The following is a 14,775-nucleotide window of genomic DNA, read 5'->3' as shown; positions in this document are numbered from 1 at the left end:
CTGCTCGATGAAAGATTGTGAATGCAGCTTCGCCTTCAAGACATCGAGGAAATCGTGTCTTGTTGGTCTCTCCAACGCCTTTTTGAGGGGAAACCGCGGAGGCTCTATGGCAAGAGCGTCTGCTCACGCCGCCGAGTTCCCGGTACACGTGCTTCAGACGACAAACACAGGGATCCTCCCACGACACCTGATTCTCCAAGTTGGGCAAAGAGCTAAATCGACGTCATTTTTCCCGTTCTCTTTCCAGTTTCCGTTGTTGTTTCGGCGGCCTCGGGACATACGAGTTTTTAGATTTCCACGCCAGTTGCACAGAGACCATTCTGCCTTCACACTACAAACGTTACAGACTGAATTGCTTCTCAGTTTCGTCGGTGTCGCTCTACCCTTCAGGGCCTGCCTAATTTGGGAAAAGATCCTGTCTTCGGCGTCCCACTTACGTACATTTTCGAAGTCGCCCTCCGACAACCGAGACTTGGCTCCACATTGCTGCTTGAAACCGACGCCACGTCTCGTCTTCCCACAAAAAACCGAAATAAAAATACCCTGCCAGTCTCGAACCCCCCATCAGCAGGCGGAAAAGCTAAAAGCACAGTCAAGTACCGAAATTTATACTTTCTATTGCATTGCCTCCCGAGAAGTGTAAAACATATTTCTGCTGAAATGTGAACACCACGTCCGGTCTCGACACACACCGCTTCTCAGTTATTTTTCCAACAGTGCGCAAGTGCCGGCTCAGTAGCTGTCTGCCGTCAAATTGTATCTGCATTTGGTATTTCGTTTCCGAGATCCATTCACCACTCGATGCGTGTTTGTACGACTAGTGTCTGACTGCAGCCGACTAAAAAGTGCAAAAGTGCCTTCCGCTTTCAGCACAGATGCCGTTGTCACCACAGCATTCCTTTTTTCCATCCTAGACTCGACAGGAAGCAGCACAACCGTGAAACTCCACGATTCACGTGCCTGCGTTGTACCATCCTTGAAACACGGCGCGCCATCGAAAGACAGAACGTCGCTCCGAGCACGACTCACGACCGGCTACAACGCACTCGAGGGGTCGTGGCGAAACCGTGATTTAAACCGAGATTCTCGTGGTCGGAATTCAACAAACTTATCTATAACCCAAAACATCGCCAGGCCTCTCACTTGTATCACTACGTTTTCTGGGGTCTACACTTTTGATACGCGCCAACAGCCCCGAGTTGCCAACTTTGTGTGCGTCTGCCCTGTCGGTGCACTGCAGCTGCTTCAGCTAGACCACAAACACCTTTTCTGTACCTAACAATCCCCACAGGGTGACCACAGAGACACGCAAAAATCTCACTCCGCCCAGTAAAGAAACGCGGTGCCGGTTGCCATCACTTCTGCAGAAGAAGCTCTTCTCTCTGGGACGAATCAAAACCACTGGTCACAAACAAGAAAACAGAAAACACTTCTCACATACGTGCGCCGCATCAGGGATAGATTATTTCTTGTGTAATGTCAGGGACGCTGGCATAGGCCAACGCCTCCACCAATACATGCGCTTGGGTTGTGTGTCATCACCTGGCGCCCAACGTGACACGAAAGAAAGGAACGGATCATGAAACCGAACTCACACCACGCAACGGGGCAAACATTTCGTGGCATCCACGGAGACTGGGAACGAACCGCAATAACTCTCTTAGAAAGTGCGTTCTTCGTAAGAAGGGAGCGTCAGACAAATGCCTCAATTGAATCATGCAGAAGCGACGTACGACAGGAACTGTCTACAGTCGCGAGATTCATGCTCGTCATCAAAGGTCATCACTCTGGCTCGCCAAAACGTTTTCGATGTGTTCATATTCCTTTTGATAGACGCTAACCGCCCAGGGTTGGCACCTTTGTGTGCCTTGAAACACCTTTTTTACACCTAACAATCCCCACAGGGTGACCACAGAGACACGCAAAAATCTCACTCCGCCCAGTAAAGAAACGCGGTGCCGGTTGCCATCACTTCTGCAGAAGAAGCTCTTCTCTCTGGGACGAATCAAAACCACTGGTCACAAACAAGAAAACAGAAAACACTTCTCACATACGTGCGCCGCATCAGGGATAGATTATTTCTTGTGTAATGTCAGGGACGCTGGCATAGGCCAACGCCTCCACCAATACATGCGCTTGGGTTGTGTGTCATCACCTGGCGCCCAACGTGACACGAAAGAAAGGAACGGATCATGAAACCGAACTCACACCACGCAACGGGGCAAACATTTCGTGGCATCCACGGAGACTGGGAACGAACCGCAATAACTCTCTTAGAAAGTGCGTTCTTCGTAAGAAGGGAGCGTCAGACAAATGCCTCAATTGAATCATGCAGAAGCGACGTACGACAGGAACTGTCTACAGTCGCGAGATTCATGCTCGTCATCAAAGGTCATCACTCTGGCTCGCCTCTTCACGCACAGCTGCAGCGTGCGCATATGTATATATATATATACATATATATATATATATATAGGTATATAGATAGATATATGCAAGGTTATGGTGGCGCAGAAAAGCATATGCAAATATCAACCACCACGTCCATGTAAGCACATGCAGGCGTTTCCAGCAAATGCGCTTTCACCACGCACGTATAAACATGAATAGGATGTTATGCATATATGCTGAGACGTATATAATTGTAAACGCAGTTATGTTCACAGCACAGAAACGTGCACGAGGATGCCCCCGCGTGCACCGCAGAGGAAGAGGAACTGGGCGGCAATCGAGAAACTGTGAAAATCTCTCATTGGCAACGAAGGTCAGAGTAACTATGACAAAAAAGAAATAATCAGGGGAGCGCAGAAAGTGAGAAGATACCAAAACGGGATCTTCACTCTGCTATCAGAAATGCAAAATTGTCATCACCGTTTCGTTGCCCAATGACCGACAATACCCCACGGACACCATGCTCATGTATATGAATGTGCACATCGACGATCCATTCCCCCACATGTAGGAGGGAAGAGGGAGAACGACGCGGAACGATCAGACGCCAGACTGGACACGCACTTCTTATGTTTTCGTGGCCATACGCAGATGACTGGAATTCAAAGTGAGAACTAGCGTATGCGCGGTGTCCTTTCTATTTGCGTGAACCTGTCGAGTGCCCCTGTCCAGCTCATGGAAATGAGTCTGCAGGGGATCCCACTTCCTCACCTGTTTAAATTCTATCGCCTGCGTCCCGGAAAGAGAGTCATGCTCTCATGCGTATTTAATAGGAAAAAGACTTGAACAAAAGTTTGGTTTCAGAGAAACATGCAGAAGACTCGACAGCGAGGACAACCCCCGGCACCGCGCCCAACGGTCTGAGTCTCCCTATCCTTCTCCCCGTTCTCGGCTCGTTGCATATCCACATCTAAATCCACATCTGTATACATGTCTACGTATATACAGGACCGCGTGGGCAAAGGAATGGTTGAGGGGAGAATCCAGGACGTGTAGCCATGGCAGGTCGCACGCGAGCTCCCGCGAGATATGGTCCAACTTGCTTTTAGGCACTGGTGTTTCGGGTGTAGATGTACTGGGTGTGGTGGTGTTCGCCAACGATCTTGATGAGGCCTTGCTCCTTGAGGAAGCGGATGGCCTGGCGAGCGAGCGAGGCGTTCACCTTCAGTCTTTCGCAGACCGTGTACGGGGTGATCAGACGAGCCTTGGGAATATCGGCGAGCAGCTTGTCGTAGGTCGCCTTGTCGAAGAGAACAGAGTGGTTCAACTTGTCCTTGCTCTTGCCCTTGGACCACTTCTGCAGAGAGAAACGCACGGAACGGGAGACGGTCACTGCATGCACGAAACAGCATGCGGACTATACACACGCGACGAAACAGACGCAGAAAATACGCCACACAAGGAACAATGTCGCGGGAGGAGGAAAACAGAGAGCGTCGTCAGCGTCGGATTGTCAGCAAAGAGTGTCCTCAAACGCCTCCCCGCCCCGCGCGTGCGAAGCAGAGGAAGGTCGGACCTATCATTGAAAGTCATCCCGAGCTCTCCACTGTGCCCCTCTACGCAGGATTCACAGCCAGCAAAAACGAAGATCTACGCGGGACAGCCACCTCATGCACCACAAAAAGTGTGAGCCCCTATCAATATGGAGCATGTACACGGAGCGGCATATGCACCGAAAAGCTCCATAAAAGCTGGAGCAAGAACGTTTGGAGGACCAGTTCGGTCTGCTGATTGAAGTCGGCTACTGTAGACAAATGCTTGAGGGCAGGAACGGTACACAGCTCCCGGACGGAGTCGCGCACACGAGGGGACGCATTGGTGCTGAAACGGCACGCAAAATCAGTACCGAATTGACCCACAAACCCATGACTACTCAACCAAAAGATCGGAGCGAAACCGCACTCAACCAAAAGAAAGGGAGAGTGACTGTTCAAATCCAGAAATAGCTCGACATGAACTGGGAATCCGTACCTTCTTGTTCTTTCGGCTGCCAGCCGCGGCGGCCGCCGCGATCTGCTCTTTAGTCTTCTTCTCCTTAGGTGCCATGGTGAATCTGCAGGGAAGGGCGAAAACGCAGAACAGAACATGTTGAAGGCGGGCACTAAACCGCAAACACTCTCAAAATATCAGGAAACAAGCGCTCCTCACAGTCTGGTCGTTCACTCGGAGCATAGAAGCTGTACATACACTACAAAAAGCTCCCACAATAGGTCGACGGAGGTCGACAGGCAGTCCAGACCGGCGAATCCTCCGCTTGACGGACTCACTAGGACGCATGGAGGGATACAAACGGCAAAATTTAGGGCCCTGCTCATACAAGAGCATGCGGAACAACGATGTCAGACACTCCGTGGTGTTGTGTGTATGGTACGAAAGAAAGGCGCTACAGTAAGAGTTCCGCAGGGCGCGGGGGAAGCGGAGGGGAAAGCTGCGCGTAATATCCACCGAAACACCCTTCCTAAGGTCAACGCCCCAACGGAACGACGCACTTTGGAGCACACACGAGACAGGCAGGAAATCAGTTTCGAGGCTGCGTGCCTAGAAAAGAGAGAGATCGTTTCCAAAGCGAGAACCCTCCGGCGAAGTGATATCCCTGTGTGGGCTTCACGCGAAATGCGATAGGCGGCCAAACGAAATGTGCAACGATTTCCAGTGTTCAGCGCCTGCGACCGAGCAAGACTACCCCCGATGAAACGACGCCGGTACGGACACGAAGTTCGGCGAAAACGGAACAAGGGACCAAATCTTGCGAAAAGCTGGACGGCGATGGCATTCTCTCCACACAGAGAGAGGGCCACACCCCGCGCGGGGTTTTGAGGCAGCACTCCCAAGAGCACAAAGAAGGCGGTATTCGACAAAAAGAAACGGTGAAAAGGTCATGTTTGTGGTTAGGCAGTTCACAAAACAGCAGCGCCACACGCTACGAGTTCTTCCACAAAAAAAACGTTCCACTCTGCAGCGGCGCAGCACAAGTAATCCCCGGAGCGAGGAGCACAGGGCGGTCGAAAGGTTGATTTCGCTTACCTGGAAATTCAAAACGACACGACCTTTATTCTGAGAAGAAGAAATTTTACCGGTTGACAGCTGTGGCAGGGACTTCACCGTGAAAAACGACCAGACACAGCCGACCACATGTTCGGGGGCGTGCGGCCGTAGTACGCTCATGACGGGAGCAGCCCAAATTTTTCTACAATCGGCCGTACCCCCACACTTGTGGGCTCTGCCGTTGCCAGACCTCGCATGCAGTCTTCTGCGCGACCCTCTTTTCTGCATGTGTGCTAGCAGGGGACTGGGGAGAAAAGAACGCTCCGATTATAGGCTGCACGAGACAGCCAGAAACCCGTTGGTTGCTTTCTACGTCTGCCGAGCGAGAACGGGAATCCTTTCGGAGCTAACCACGTCGACAAATAACCAGGTCGACTTTTGGCTTCGAGTCTTCATGGGATTCTGCAGTTCCTTGTCAGACACGTACAGCGCAGAAAAGAGGTTTCTCGGTTCCCGTCGACTCAAATCGCCGTTCATCGATGTGTACGTGCCTCCCGTACTCGGGCTCAACCGGCAGCTGCTGATACATTTTGAGAACTCTAAGAGACTTGGCTCCCAGCCATCCCTTTACAGGCATTTCGTGCTTGCCGGGAAATTATATAGAACACCACATATTGTCTCGACTCTGCACTTGTCACAGGAGTCGGGATCCCGAAGCTACACTGGCTCTGGACACGCAGCACGGCGTTTGGGTTGTGCACAGAACCGAGAACGGCGGCGCGCCTTGGCATGACAGGATACAGAACGTGAAAGGTGGAGTGACCGGCGAGAAGATCACTGAATAATTGCTCTGTACCACAGAAAATCCGCTAGCCGTTGCGCTTAGTGCTGTAAGGGATGCACACCTGCACAGCTGCCTGTCACAGCTGCTCCGTGGTCCTCGCGTCGGGTGTTTCTGGAGCTGTATCGCTCGTCTGTCAGGAAAACAGTGTTATGCGAGATTCTAAGGAAAGTATACCTTGCGAACCTAGGGCATGAAAGAAAAAATAAGTGAAATGGTATTTAGACGTCCTCAGTCCCCAACGGCTTGATAGAGCCTTCTTTGCGAAGCCGCACTGACGTTTCTGGTTATCGTGGGCTACCACAGGACACCCTGAAAGGGCGTAAAACGAAGCTGACACCAGTAGAAGGTGTTGTAAACACGGCTCACGGGCCATGCCCGCCTTTGGAGATCTTGCCGTTAGATTCAAATGCTGAAGTCACTGCGAGGGTATAGGGATACCACGCACAAAGTCGCGTTTTGCCCGTGGAAGTTAACACTGGAATGGTCACCAAGCTCGTCAGGCTCCAGCTTGTCAGTGGTGTGTGCATCATCGAAGCCGCAGCTCCGGTTCTACCACTGTCAGTTTCGTTTTCAGCGAACGCACATTCTTCACTGGTCTTGGAATGTGATATCGTGTTGACTCGGGGTGCACTCGACATGACAACTGTGACACGCAGAATCGCGCGCATTCCAGAAGCAACGACCTTCCAAATCCCGACGTCAGTTGTCCACCTCGCAGGAAACTCCCATGACCTGTGGTTTTCGTCCCTTGTGTGAGTGCCGTCACTTTGCGCAAGGTTTCGCCTCTCAACGCGACGCGCGTTGCTCTAGATGTGCGTAGTGAGAGCCAACGCGATTGGCAGACGAACATTCCCGAGTTCTCTGGCAACAGGGAACTCTTGAGTCAGTGGCGCAGAAGACGAAAATGGAATGCGACCACGCCAAGAAGACACGGTGTAAAGAAGACAGCGAGCACGACAGCCGTTCATCTACACAGGATGTGCAACGCGCTCGGAAACAAACAAAGACTCTTAAAACTAAGAGGCTTCACGCGGTGTACACCCAACGCGCACTGGCGTCGCGCGTAAGGGAGCCTCCCTCTGGTGCTGCTGTGGACGTTAAATACTGTACCGTATCTGCCTAGGCATCTGCATGCAGAGACATGTAGATACACAAATCAACGGCATTTGTGCTTAAAAGTGGCAACACCTACATATGTAACGAGTATATGCAGATATAAAACCGTATACACCCGTGTTGTGTGGTTCTGTTCGGGATGTCAAAAGAGGGGAAGAGAGGAGACTTGTGCTCATTCGGGAAAGAAAAAAAGGTCATCGAGTGTAGCCACCGGACGAAGCAGCTGCACTTCCAGAGAGCTTGCATCGTAGTTCGTCTGCGTCGCTCTCTGCTTTCTTCAGCCTGCTGGCCGTCGTCTTGAGCGGCGTTTTTCTCTCGCAACACTCTCTCTTCTTTTACTCTTTCCACCAGTGCTCCACCTTCAGTGTGCTCTCGACGTCGTTTTCCTCCCTTCGTCGCCTTTTCGGAGACAAGAAGAAAATGGCTTTCCGTCCTGTGTGTTCTCCCGTTTCCCCCGATTTATGTCGACAAAGCAGTCAAAGCCGTCTCCCAAAGGCGTTCACTTTCAGGCCTCCTCCTAGGCGGATTTCCGCGAACTGGAGCGAGTTGAGCCGGAGACGAGAGAGACGACTGCAAACACCAGAAAGCAGACACAAGGACGGGCTCCTAGACCACACGGGGAGAGGACGCCATCCCGAAAATGACAAGAGGCGCGCGCGAAGTGAGACATTTGGGAAACTGGAGAGGAGACGTCGCGAACCACTACAGAATGGAGGGGAAGGGCGGCAGGACGCAGGGACGGAAACAGAGGACATGCGGGGAGACTGCCGAACGAAAACCTTACAACTCCAGAATAAGCGACGGAAAGCTACAAGAGAAAAGGCGGTATGAAGAAAACAGAGACAATAGAAAAAAGACACATGCCGCCAGCTCAGCGTAAAGACATCATCTGCGTGACAGTCCATCGGACAAATTAACGGGCACAAGGTCACATGATGTTCTTAGCTAGAGAAGACCTGGATCGAAATGGACGGGAAAAAGCAAAGAAGAGGCACGAGACAGTCAAGGAAGAAAGCCGTACCTGAAGAGGTCAAGTTGCTGATTGCAGGGAGAACAAGCTGCCAGCCAACAATTGAGTAATAGATCGTGAAGCAGTAGGCGACGGCAGCGAGAAGGCAGAGGATATCGAAGATAGCAGGCCGGGTTTCGACGACACTCAAAAACATCGGCGGCTCCTGAGAACGCGAGAACACATCAAACGTAACTCATGCTGTTTCCCGCAAGTGTCTGCTGGGTCTCTTCCTTTTCTTCTCTTTGCTCTCTCGGTTGCTTCCGCTCCCCAGTCCATGTGCATCGAGGCACACACCTATATATATATATACATATATGTATATATGTATATACATAGGTAAACTTCTATGTACATGCATGCAGAGGGGACTGCGTAAATCCTGCCAGCACCCAGGGGAAATCCTATCCGCGTTTCCAGACACATTCTGAGCTTTTCCCCTGGTTGTCCGCATCCTTTCTTCCTCTTACGTAGGTGAAGACAGTCCCCGAAGCGGGAAGAGAGAACGTTTGCGATTGGGCCGGAGGCGCGAGTTTGTCGAGCGCAGCGTGCAGCGCGTCAGCGAACGCCGCACTGGGTGCTTGTGTGTGGTTCTTTCTGGCTACATTCTGGTCCGTCTGACGGAAGGCATAGAATCTGAAGAAGCATCCCACGGAGAAAAGGTGGGAGAGCGAAAGGGTGAGCAAACAGGATTTTGTGCATGCACAACAGGGAGGACAATAAACCGGAAAACGGAGCATACTGGAAGGCAGGCGCGTCTTTTTCCTTCAGCGCGAAGCCATCTTTTCCGAGCCTCGGGTGAGGTCGTGCTTCAGGTGTGGGTGGACCCAGGTCGCGCCTTCTTCCTCCAGTTTGCCCTTTACTTTTTGTGCATGCGTTTTCGGCGTGTCTGCGAGGACTCTACCTATTTTCTGCATATGTTTTGCTTTCTGTCTGGTTTGAAAAAGGCCCTCAACGAGCTGGATCGACGATTCCCCAGCGCTGTCTTTCGAAAGCGATATTTCCTGGAACACGGCGGCCGCTCAGGGGTCGTCTCTTACCGAGGCGAGCGAGACGCGCGACCAAGCCAAGCGTGGAGGAAGGGCGCGAGAGGACGATTCAGTCCGTCCATGATTTTCACCGAGGAATCCTCCACTTCGTACACAAAGTGGGCAAGGCCTTCTGCGATAGCCCCCACGACCCGCAAAAGATTCGCCCGCGACTGCGCCGAGGAACTAAAAAGGAACGGGAGGAGCACACCAGTGACCGAGGAAATCGTCCTGCGGTCTAGAAGAAGTCCGTCGCCCATATATGCACATCGATACAAATACACAGATAAATATGCATCGATATGCTTATCTGTATACGTAGATAGGGACATACGGGTGCTTTCGCATCACTAAAACACGGGCATCGTAAATACACGCGTCATGGGTGTGTATCGTGTTTCCTTCTACGGGACACGAGAGCTTCCGCGCCCTGCATAGTACACGTGCATGCACGCGGTGCACAAACGTAGTCTTCTCTACATGCAGACATACTTTCAAGTATCCATATATATATATATATATAGGAGAAAGGGAGTAGGACCACGCGTGTGGGAAGACAGGGGATCGGTTTCGGGTCGGCGTCCGTCTGGAGGTTTCTTACGATTGATCAAGAATCGAGCTCCGTGCCCATAGGCCAGTGGCGTGTGGCTTCGACGACAATGTTCCTGCGATCACCTTCTTCATGGTGAAGTGCTCGTGGACCCAGAAAGGCTTGGGAGGCGTTCGCACGACGATCTTCCTCGGCTCCAGGCTCAGAGAGAGGCCGGCCTGCACGAAGGCCTTCTCGAGGTTCTGGACGTCGCAGAGCAGCAGGGAGGCAGAGACGAGGTGAAAACTGGCGCCTAGGCATCGGTGCACATGCTCCTGGATAGGCGGTTGCAACGCTCAGAGTACGTCCATTTAGATATCCGCAGAAAGGCAGAAGAGAGGCGGGGCTGCTCCCGAGACGAGACTTCACTCGCCCATATACAGAGAAGCGAGAACAGAGAAAAGACACCGACACACATAGGCTCGACGGAGAAAGGACGGGTTGTCGATGTTGGCCGTCGGTGCCAGGCCAAACATGCAAGTGGAGAGCCAGGGACAAAAGCAAACGTGGATTTTCCTTTAAAGCTCACCTGCAGAAGTTTCCGCACACGCGGTTCCTTGTACTTTTTCGCCGTGTGGAGGTACAGCTGGGGGGACGCGGCGATGTCGTCGAGGCAAAGCACATAGCTGATCGACTCCAAAACCCTTGAAGGAAAACACGTGAGAGAAGCGATCACACAGGACGTGAAGAAAGTGGTCACTTTTCCCTGTTTGACCGTGTCCCAACAAGCAAACGATCGAAAAGCAGAAGAGCCAAGCCTAGACCCGCGATCGAGATCCCCCCAAACAGAGAAGCGAACGGCTGAGCATACCAGTCGGAAGGAACTGCTAGAGGAGGCGAAACGTAGGAGCAGCGAGACGCAGTGGAGTCCGGATTCGGTGGTGGCGTAGACAGTGATCAAGATTCACCCGCCAGAGAAAAAAGGAAACACATCCGAGTCTTCTCCTTTCTCGACACCTACCTCGGATCTGTCTTCGCCAGCCACTGAGCAGCTCCAGCAAAATCTGCGCCGCCTGCGTCGGCCAGAAGAAAGAGCAGCGAATAGTTCCCCGGCTCAATGGGCGAAGCGCCTCCATTCGCTGAAGTCGGCGAGCCGTCTTGATCCGCACCCGTGTACAGCCGCGAGAAGAGTCGCGCAAGTTCGATGAGCGCTGCGCCCAGGGAAAGGGAAACAAAGACAAACGGAAGAAAGGATCCGTATAGGGGGGAGAGTGCACACACAGAGATAAGTCCTGAGCTGCGCCTCTACATGTGCTTGTACATATACATGTGGGACTTGAAACCAGAAATGCGTGTGTTGCGCGCAAAAATATAGATGGCGTTTGTGAATCGAAAAGCAGTTGGCTTCGCTAAGCACACGGGCAAACGGTCTGTGTCCCCTCGTGCGCTGGGTCGTCTTACCTGCAACTCCGCTGCCGTTTCCTTCCGCGCCCAACGCCAGATGCTGCAGGACACACAGTCAACGAAAAGAGAAACGCCGGGCTCTCACTCTGTCGGTGGCGATAAAGGCCGTCTCCTTTCGGCTTCTCTGTCCTCGCCCCCCTCGTGTTCGCTCCCTTCGTCTGCGAGAGCCTCGACTCAGGTGCGCCGCCAAAAACCAGAAAGAATGCTCCTTTCTCATCCCTCAGGAAGCAACACGCGAGGAAGTCAACCCGAAAAGGCGCTCCCCTATCCCCCCTTTACGGCGCCTTCTTTTCGATGCCGCATGCCTCACTTCGGGTCTTTCCAAAACCCCCGCGGGTCGCTCGCCTTACCGGAGCAGCAGCAAACGCGTCGTAATGAGCAACGATGGCGACGGCGGGGGCCGGTCCGTCCTCCTGAGGCCGGCGGCCAGGAAGCCAAGCCTGAACGAGAAAAAGAAACGGAGTGCATGCGCCCGTAGAGTGAGGACAAAGACACATTCACATGCGTACAAATACAAATGTACATATATATATATATATATGGGTCGTTTGTTGTGGTCACTTATATTTAAATGGTTGATTCTCGTATGTGGACACGTGTGTATATATGCGCCATGCATACTCGAAGCTAAAACACAAGATCCACGTATACATGTCTGTACATGTGTCGGAATGTCAGTTGATGTGCATGCGACAACGCGGTTTTCGTTGGAGAATCAATCAAGGAGACGGCGGAGCGTTGTCTGCCTGTGCCCCGTTGCCTCCTTACAAACATATTCCGTCCTTCGAAAGGAGCACTGAGGCGGATCGAGTCCCGGAGGCCCGCGGCGAAGTGCGAGGCAGGCAGCGGGGCGCGCTGAATGGAGAGTGTTGGGGCGAGGCCTCTGTGAAGAAAGGCCGGCAGAAGGGACGACGCGGGCAGAGAACCGGGAGATGCGAGAAGGCGCGTTTGGTGGTCCCGGAGCTCTTCGTACAGAGCCGCCAGTTGCGGCGTTTCAAAGGCAAAGAGGCATGCACCAGCGGAGAACCTCGAAATCAGGCGCTGCTCCAGAGACCGCACACGAGCTGCTTCGCGCAAGGCGGGCATGTGGGGTCGGCGGGAAGCGTTTCCTTCGCCTTCTCCGTTCTCGCGTTTTCCCGGCCTGTCTTCAGAGGCGAGAGAGAGCGCGTCCGAGTCGCCGTCTGTCTCTTCCTCTCCTCGAGGGGGCAACAGCAGGAGGACGTTTTGAGCCCGATCCAGGAGCGCGTCCACAAGAACGACGGGCACTTCCGTCGCGCGAAAGATGTAGATGTTCTTCTTCGCCAGGCCGCGCAGTTGCTCTTGAATCATCGGCTGCTGGAGCAGCGAGGCGGCGCCATCGTCGTCGAGCACCCCAGAGGCCACTCCAGTCGCTCCCTCTCCGCCCGTTTGCTGCTGCGGTTCAGTCGCCCCACGCTCGCCTGCGGAGCCCACTTGATCGGCCACAATCGTCGCCACCGCCAAGGCGCTGTTCAGAGCCGAGGAGCCCCAAGCCCCGAGGAGGACAGGCGCAGCTTTCGGGCTGCCTGGAGTGTTGGAGGCGGACGTTTCGTACTGAAGGAGGGGAAACGCTTCAAAGTCGGCGATGGGCGTTGCCTAGAAAAGAGAGACAAAGAGCGAAACGGAAGAAAACGGGTCGGAGGAGAGGTGCTGCTAGTGAGGAAGAGATGAGAAACAGAGGGAAGGGACACGCTCAACACGGACAGAGATATGCGGACGGAACGCAAGGCTCGAAACAAGAGTAACACCTGTTGGGATTTGGGTCACGCAGGAAAGAGCAGCTGGAAGGAGCGAAAACGGCAAAAGGATGCGGAGACCGTTCGGCAAAAGTCCGGAGCAAGCGAAGGGAACCGGACGGAGGGGACTGGAGACAGTTGAGTGATATACGAGAGTTGTGACGAGGAATCAGATATGAAACGAGGGGGAACCAAGAAGCCCGACCAGGCATGGAACGAGGACCATGTTCAGAGAGCTGTGTGTGCGAAACTTTCTCGGTTCGCCTCGGTGATCTGTGTGTACCTGGACGAAGGGCGAGACGCCATAAGCGGCGAAGAGGAGGGTGATTCCGAGAAGCAGCGGAGGATACAAGGCGGCAGCCTGGCGGTGTGAGAGAGAGGGGAAGCCTCCATACGCCCAACTGTCCGCACGTCTCTTCTCTCGTCCCAGTGAGGACTGCCACACTCGACCTGGCAGTCTTCCGCTGCACTCCCCAGACGTCTTCTCTGCAGGAGCGCGAGGCCCAGCTCGACAGGGAGAGATTTGCGCCATGTTCGAGAACCCCTTTCCTCTCCGAGACAGGGAAACTGAGGAGTGAAAAGAGGGGCGAAAGAGAGAAAGGCCAGTGGTGAAGGGGTGGGACTCTAAAGACGGAACTGACAGGTGAAAAGAGGTGGCAAACAAAAGAGGTTATGCGACAGAGACGAAAAACAATGGGAAAGGGACTGTGTTCCCGAACCCTGCTCCGAACAACGAACGGAGAACGTAAAAGAATGGCGCTTGAATGAGGTGGGACGGACTATCGCCGTGATGGCTGCGCGATTCGTACAAAGATCATGCACCGTAGGAAACTTGTCTGGACGACGTTGAACGGGTGTCGCACACCTTTCGAGTGCGAACTTCGAGGCAGGGCAGAGCAACTCGCTCACAATGTCCACAGCGAAACATGAGGGGACTTCAAAGGAGGGGGATGGCCTTGGACGGTTTCATACATACACACAACGGTAGAGGGGCCGGTGTTTTCTGTTCTGGAAGCGCAGAAGACAGCATATAAAAGAGCCAAGAAAATCTTTGCTTGTTCTATAGTGGTGGCCAACGTGCTTTATGTCGTTCGCTTGTAGATGGGTCCTCGTTCAGGTGTATGGACACCGCAGCAACTCGATGCAAAGGAGTTTGAAGCACGAGGCCATCCTTTCCAGACGGGCGCTCCTCGTGCTTTTCCCGGATGGGTCACCCCAGTCGCCCAACTACGTGGAGAGGGATTACGCGTCGTGTGTGGATACTTTAACGGAAACCGGACAGCTTGCCTCGAGAAGGAACACTGGACGCAACACAAATCGGAAACGGGTGACGTGACGGTCCTACGGAAACGGAAAAGGGCGCCGTAGTTGGCGGGTGGTACCGACGGCCTTGCCGAACTCATGAAAAACGCTCTAGTGCAGTTGAAATACGGAGACGGCACACCTCCTTCGTAAAAATCCTTGCTCTGTGTCTAAAAACTGGCCCTGCTCACAACCGGAATTCTGCCACTCCACAAGCACACGCGTCCGCATGTGCACAGTCACGTTGCGCGTGCCGTTGGGTAGACGAGTTTGAACCTTCACCAACGAGGGGA

General features: G+C 53.2%; 2 protein-coding genes across 2 annotated transcripts; both read right to left on the bottom strand.

Annotated features, from left to right (window-relative positions):
* Positions 1–3,496: 3,496 nt before the first annotated feature.
* Positions 3,497–4,497, bottom strand: NCLIV_031510 (hypothetical protein; the record flags this gene model as incomplete). Its single annotated transcript, XM_003883347.1, has 3 exons — positions 3,497–3,748; positions 3,880–3,990; positions 4,423–4,497. The coding sequence occupies 3 exons, from the start codon at positions 4,495–4,497 to the stop codon at positions 3,497–3,499; spliced, it is 438 nt and encodes a 145-aa protein (XP_003883396.1).
* A 3,840-nt stretch (positions 4,498–8,337) lies between these two features.
* NCLIV_031500 (hypothetical protein) lies at positions 8,338–13,712 on the bottom strand (the record flags this gene model as incomplete). Its single annotated transcript, XM_003883346.1, has 10 exons — positions 8,338–8,571; positions 8,876–9,041; positions 9,446–9,619; positions 10,035–10,225; positions 10,552–10,666; positions 10,984–11,173; positions 11,424–11,466; positions 11,777–11,866; positions 12,195–13,040; positions 13,464–13,712. The coding sequence occupies 10 exons, from the start codon at positions 13,710–13,712 to the stop codon at positions 8,338–8,340; spliced, it is 2,298 nt and encodes a 765-aa protein (XP_003883395.1).
* Between the last annotated feature and the right edge of the window lie 1,063 nt (positions 13,713–14,775).

The sequence above is a fragment of the Neospora caninum genome, chromosome VIII (genome assembly GCF_000208865.1).
Source record: "Neospora caninum Liverpool complete genome, chromosome VIII".
Lineage (NCBI taxonomy): Eukaryota > Apicomplexa > Conoidasida > Eucoccidiorida > Sarcocystidae > Neospora > Neospora caninum.
Note: the sequence above shows the minus strand (reverse complement) of the source record. Positions and strands in the feature narration are given on the sequence as shown.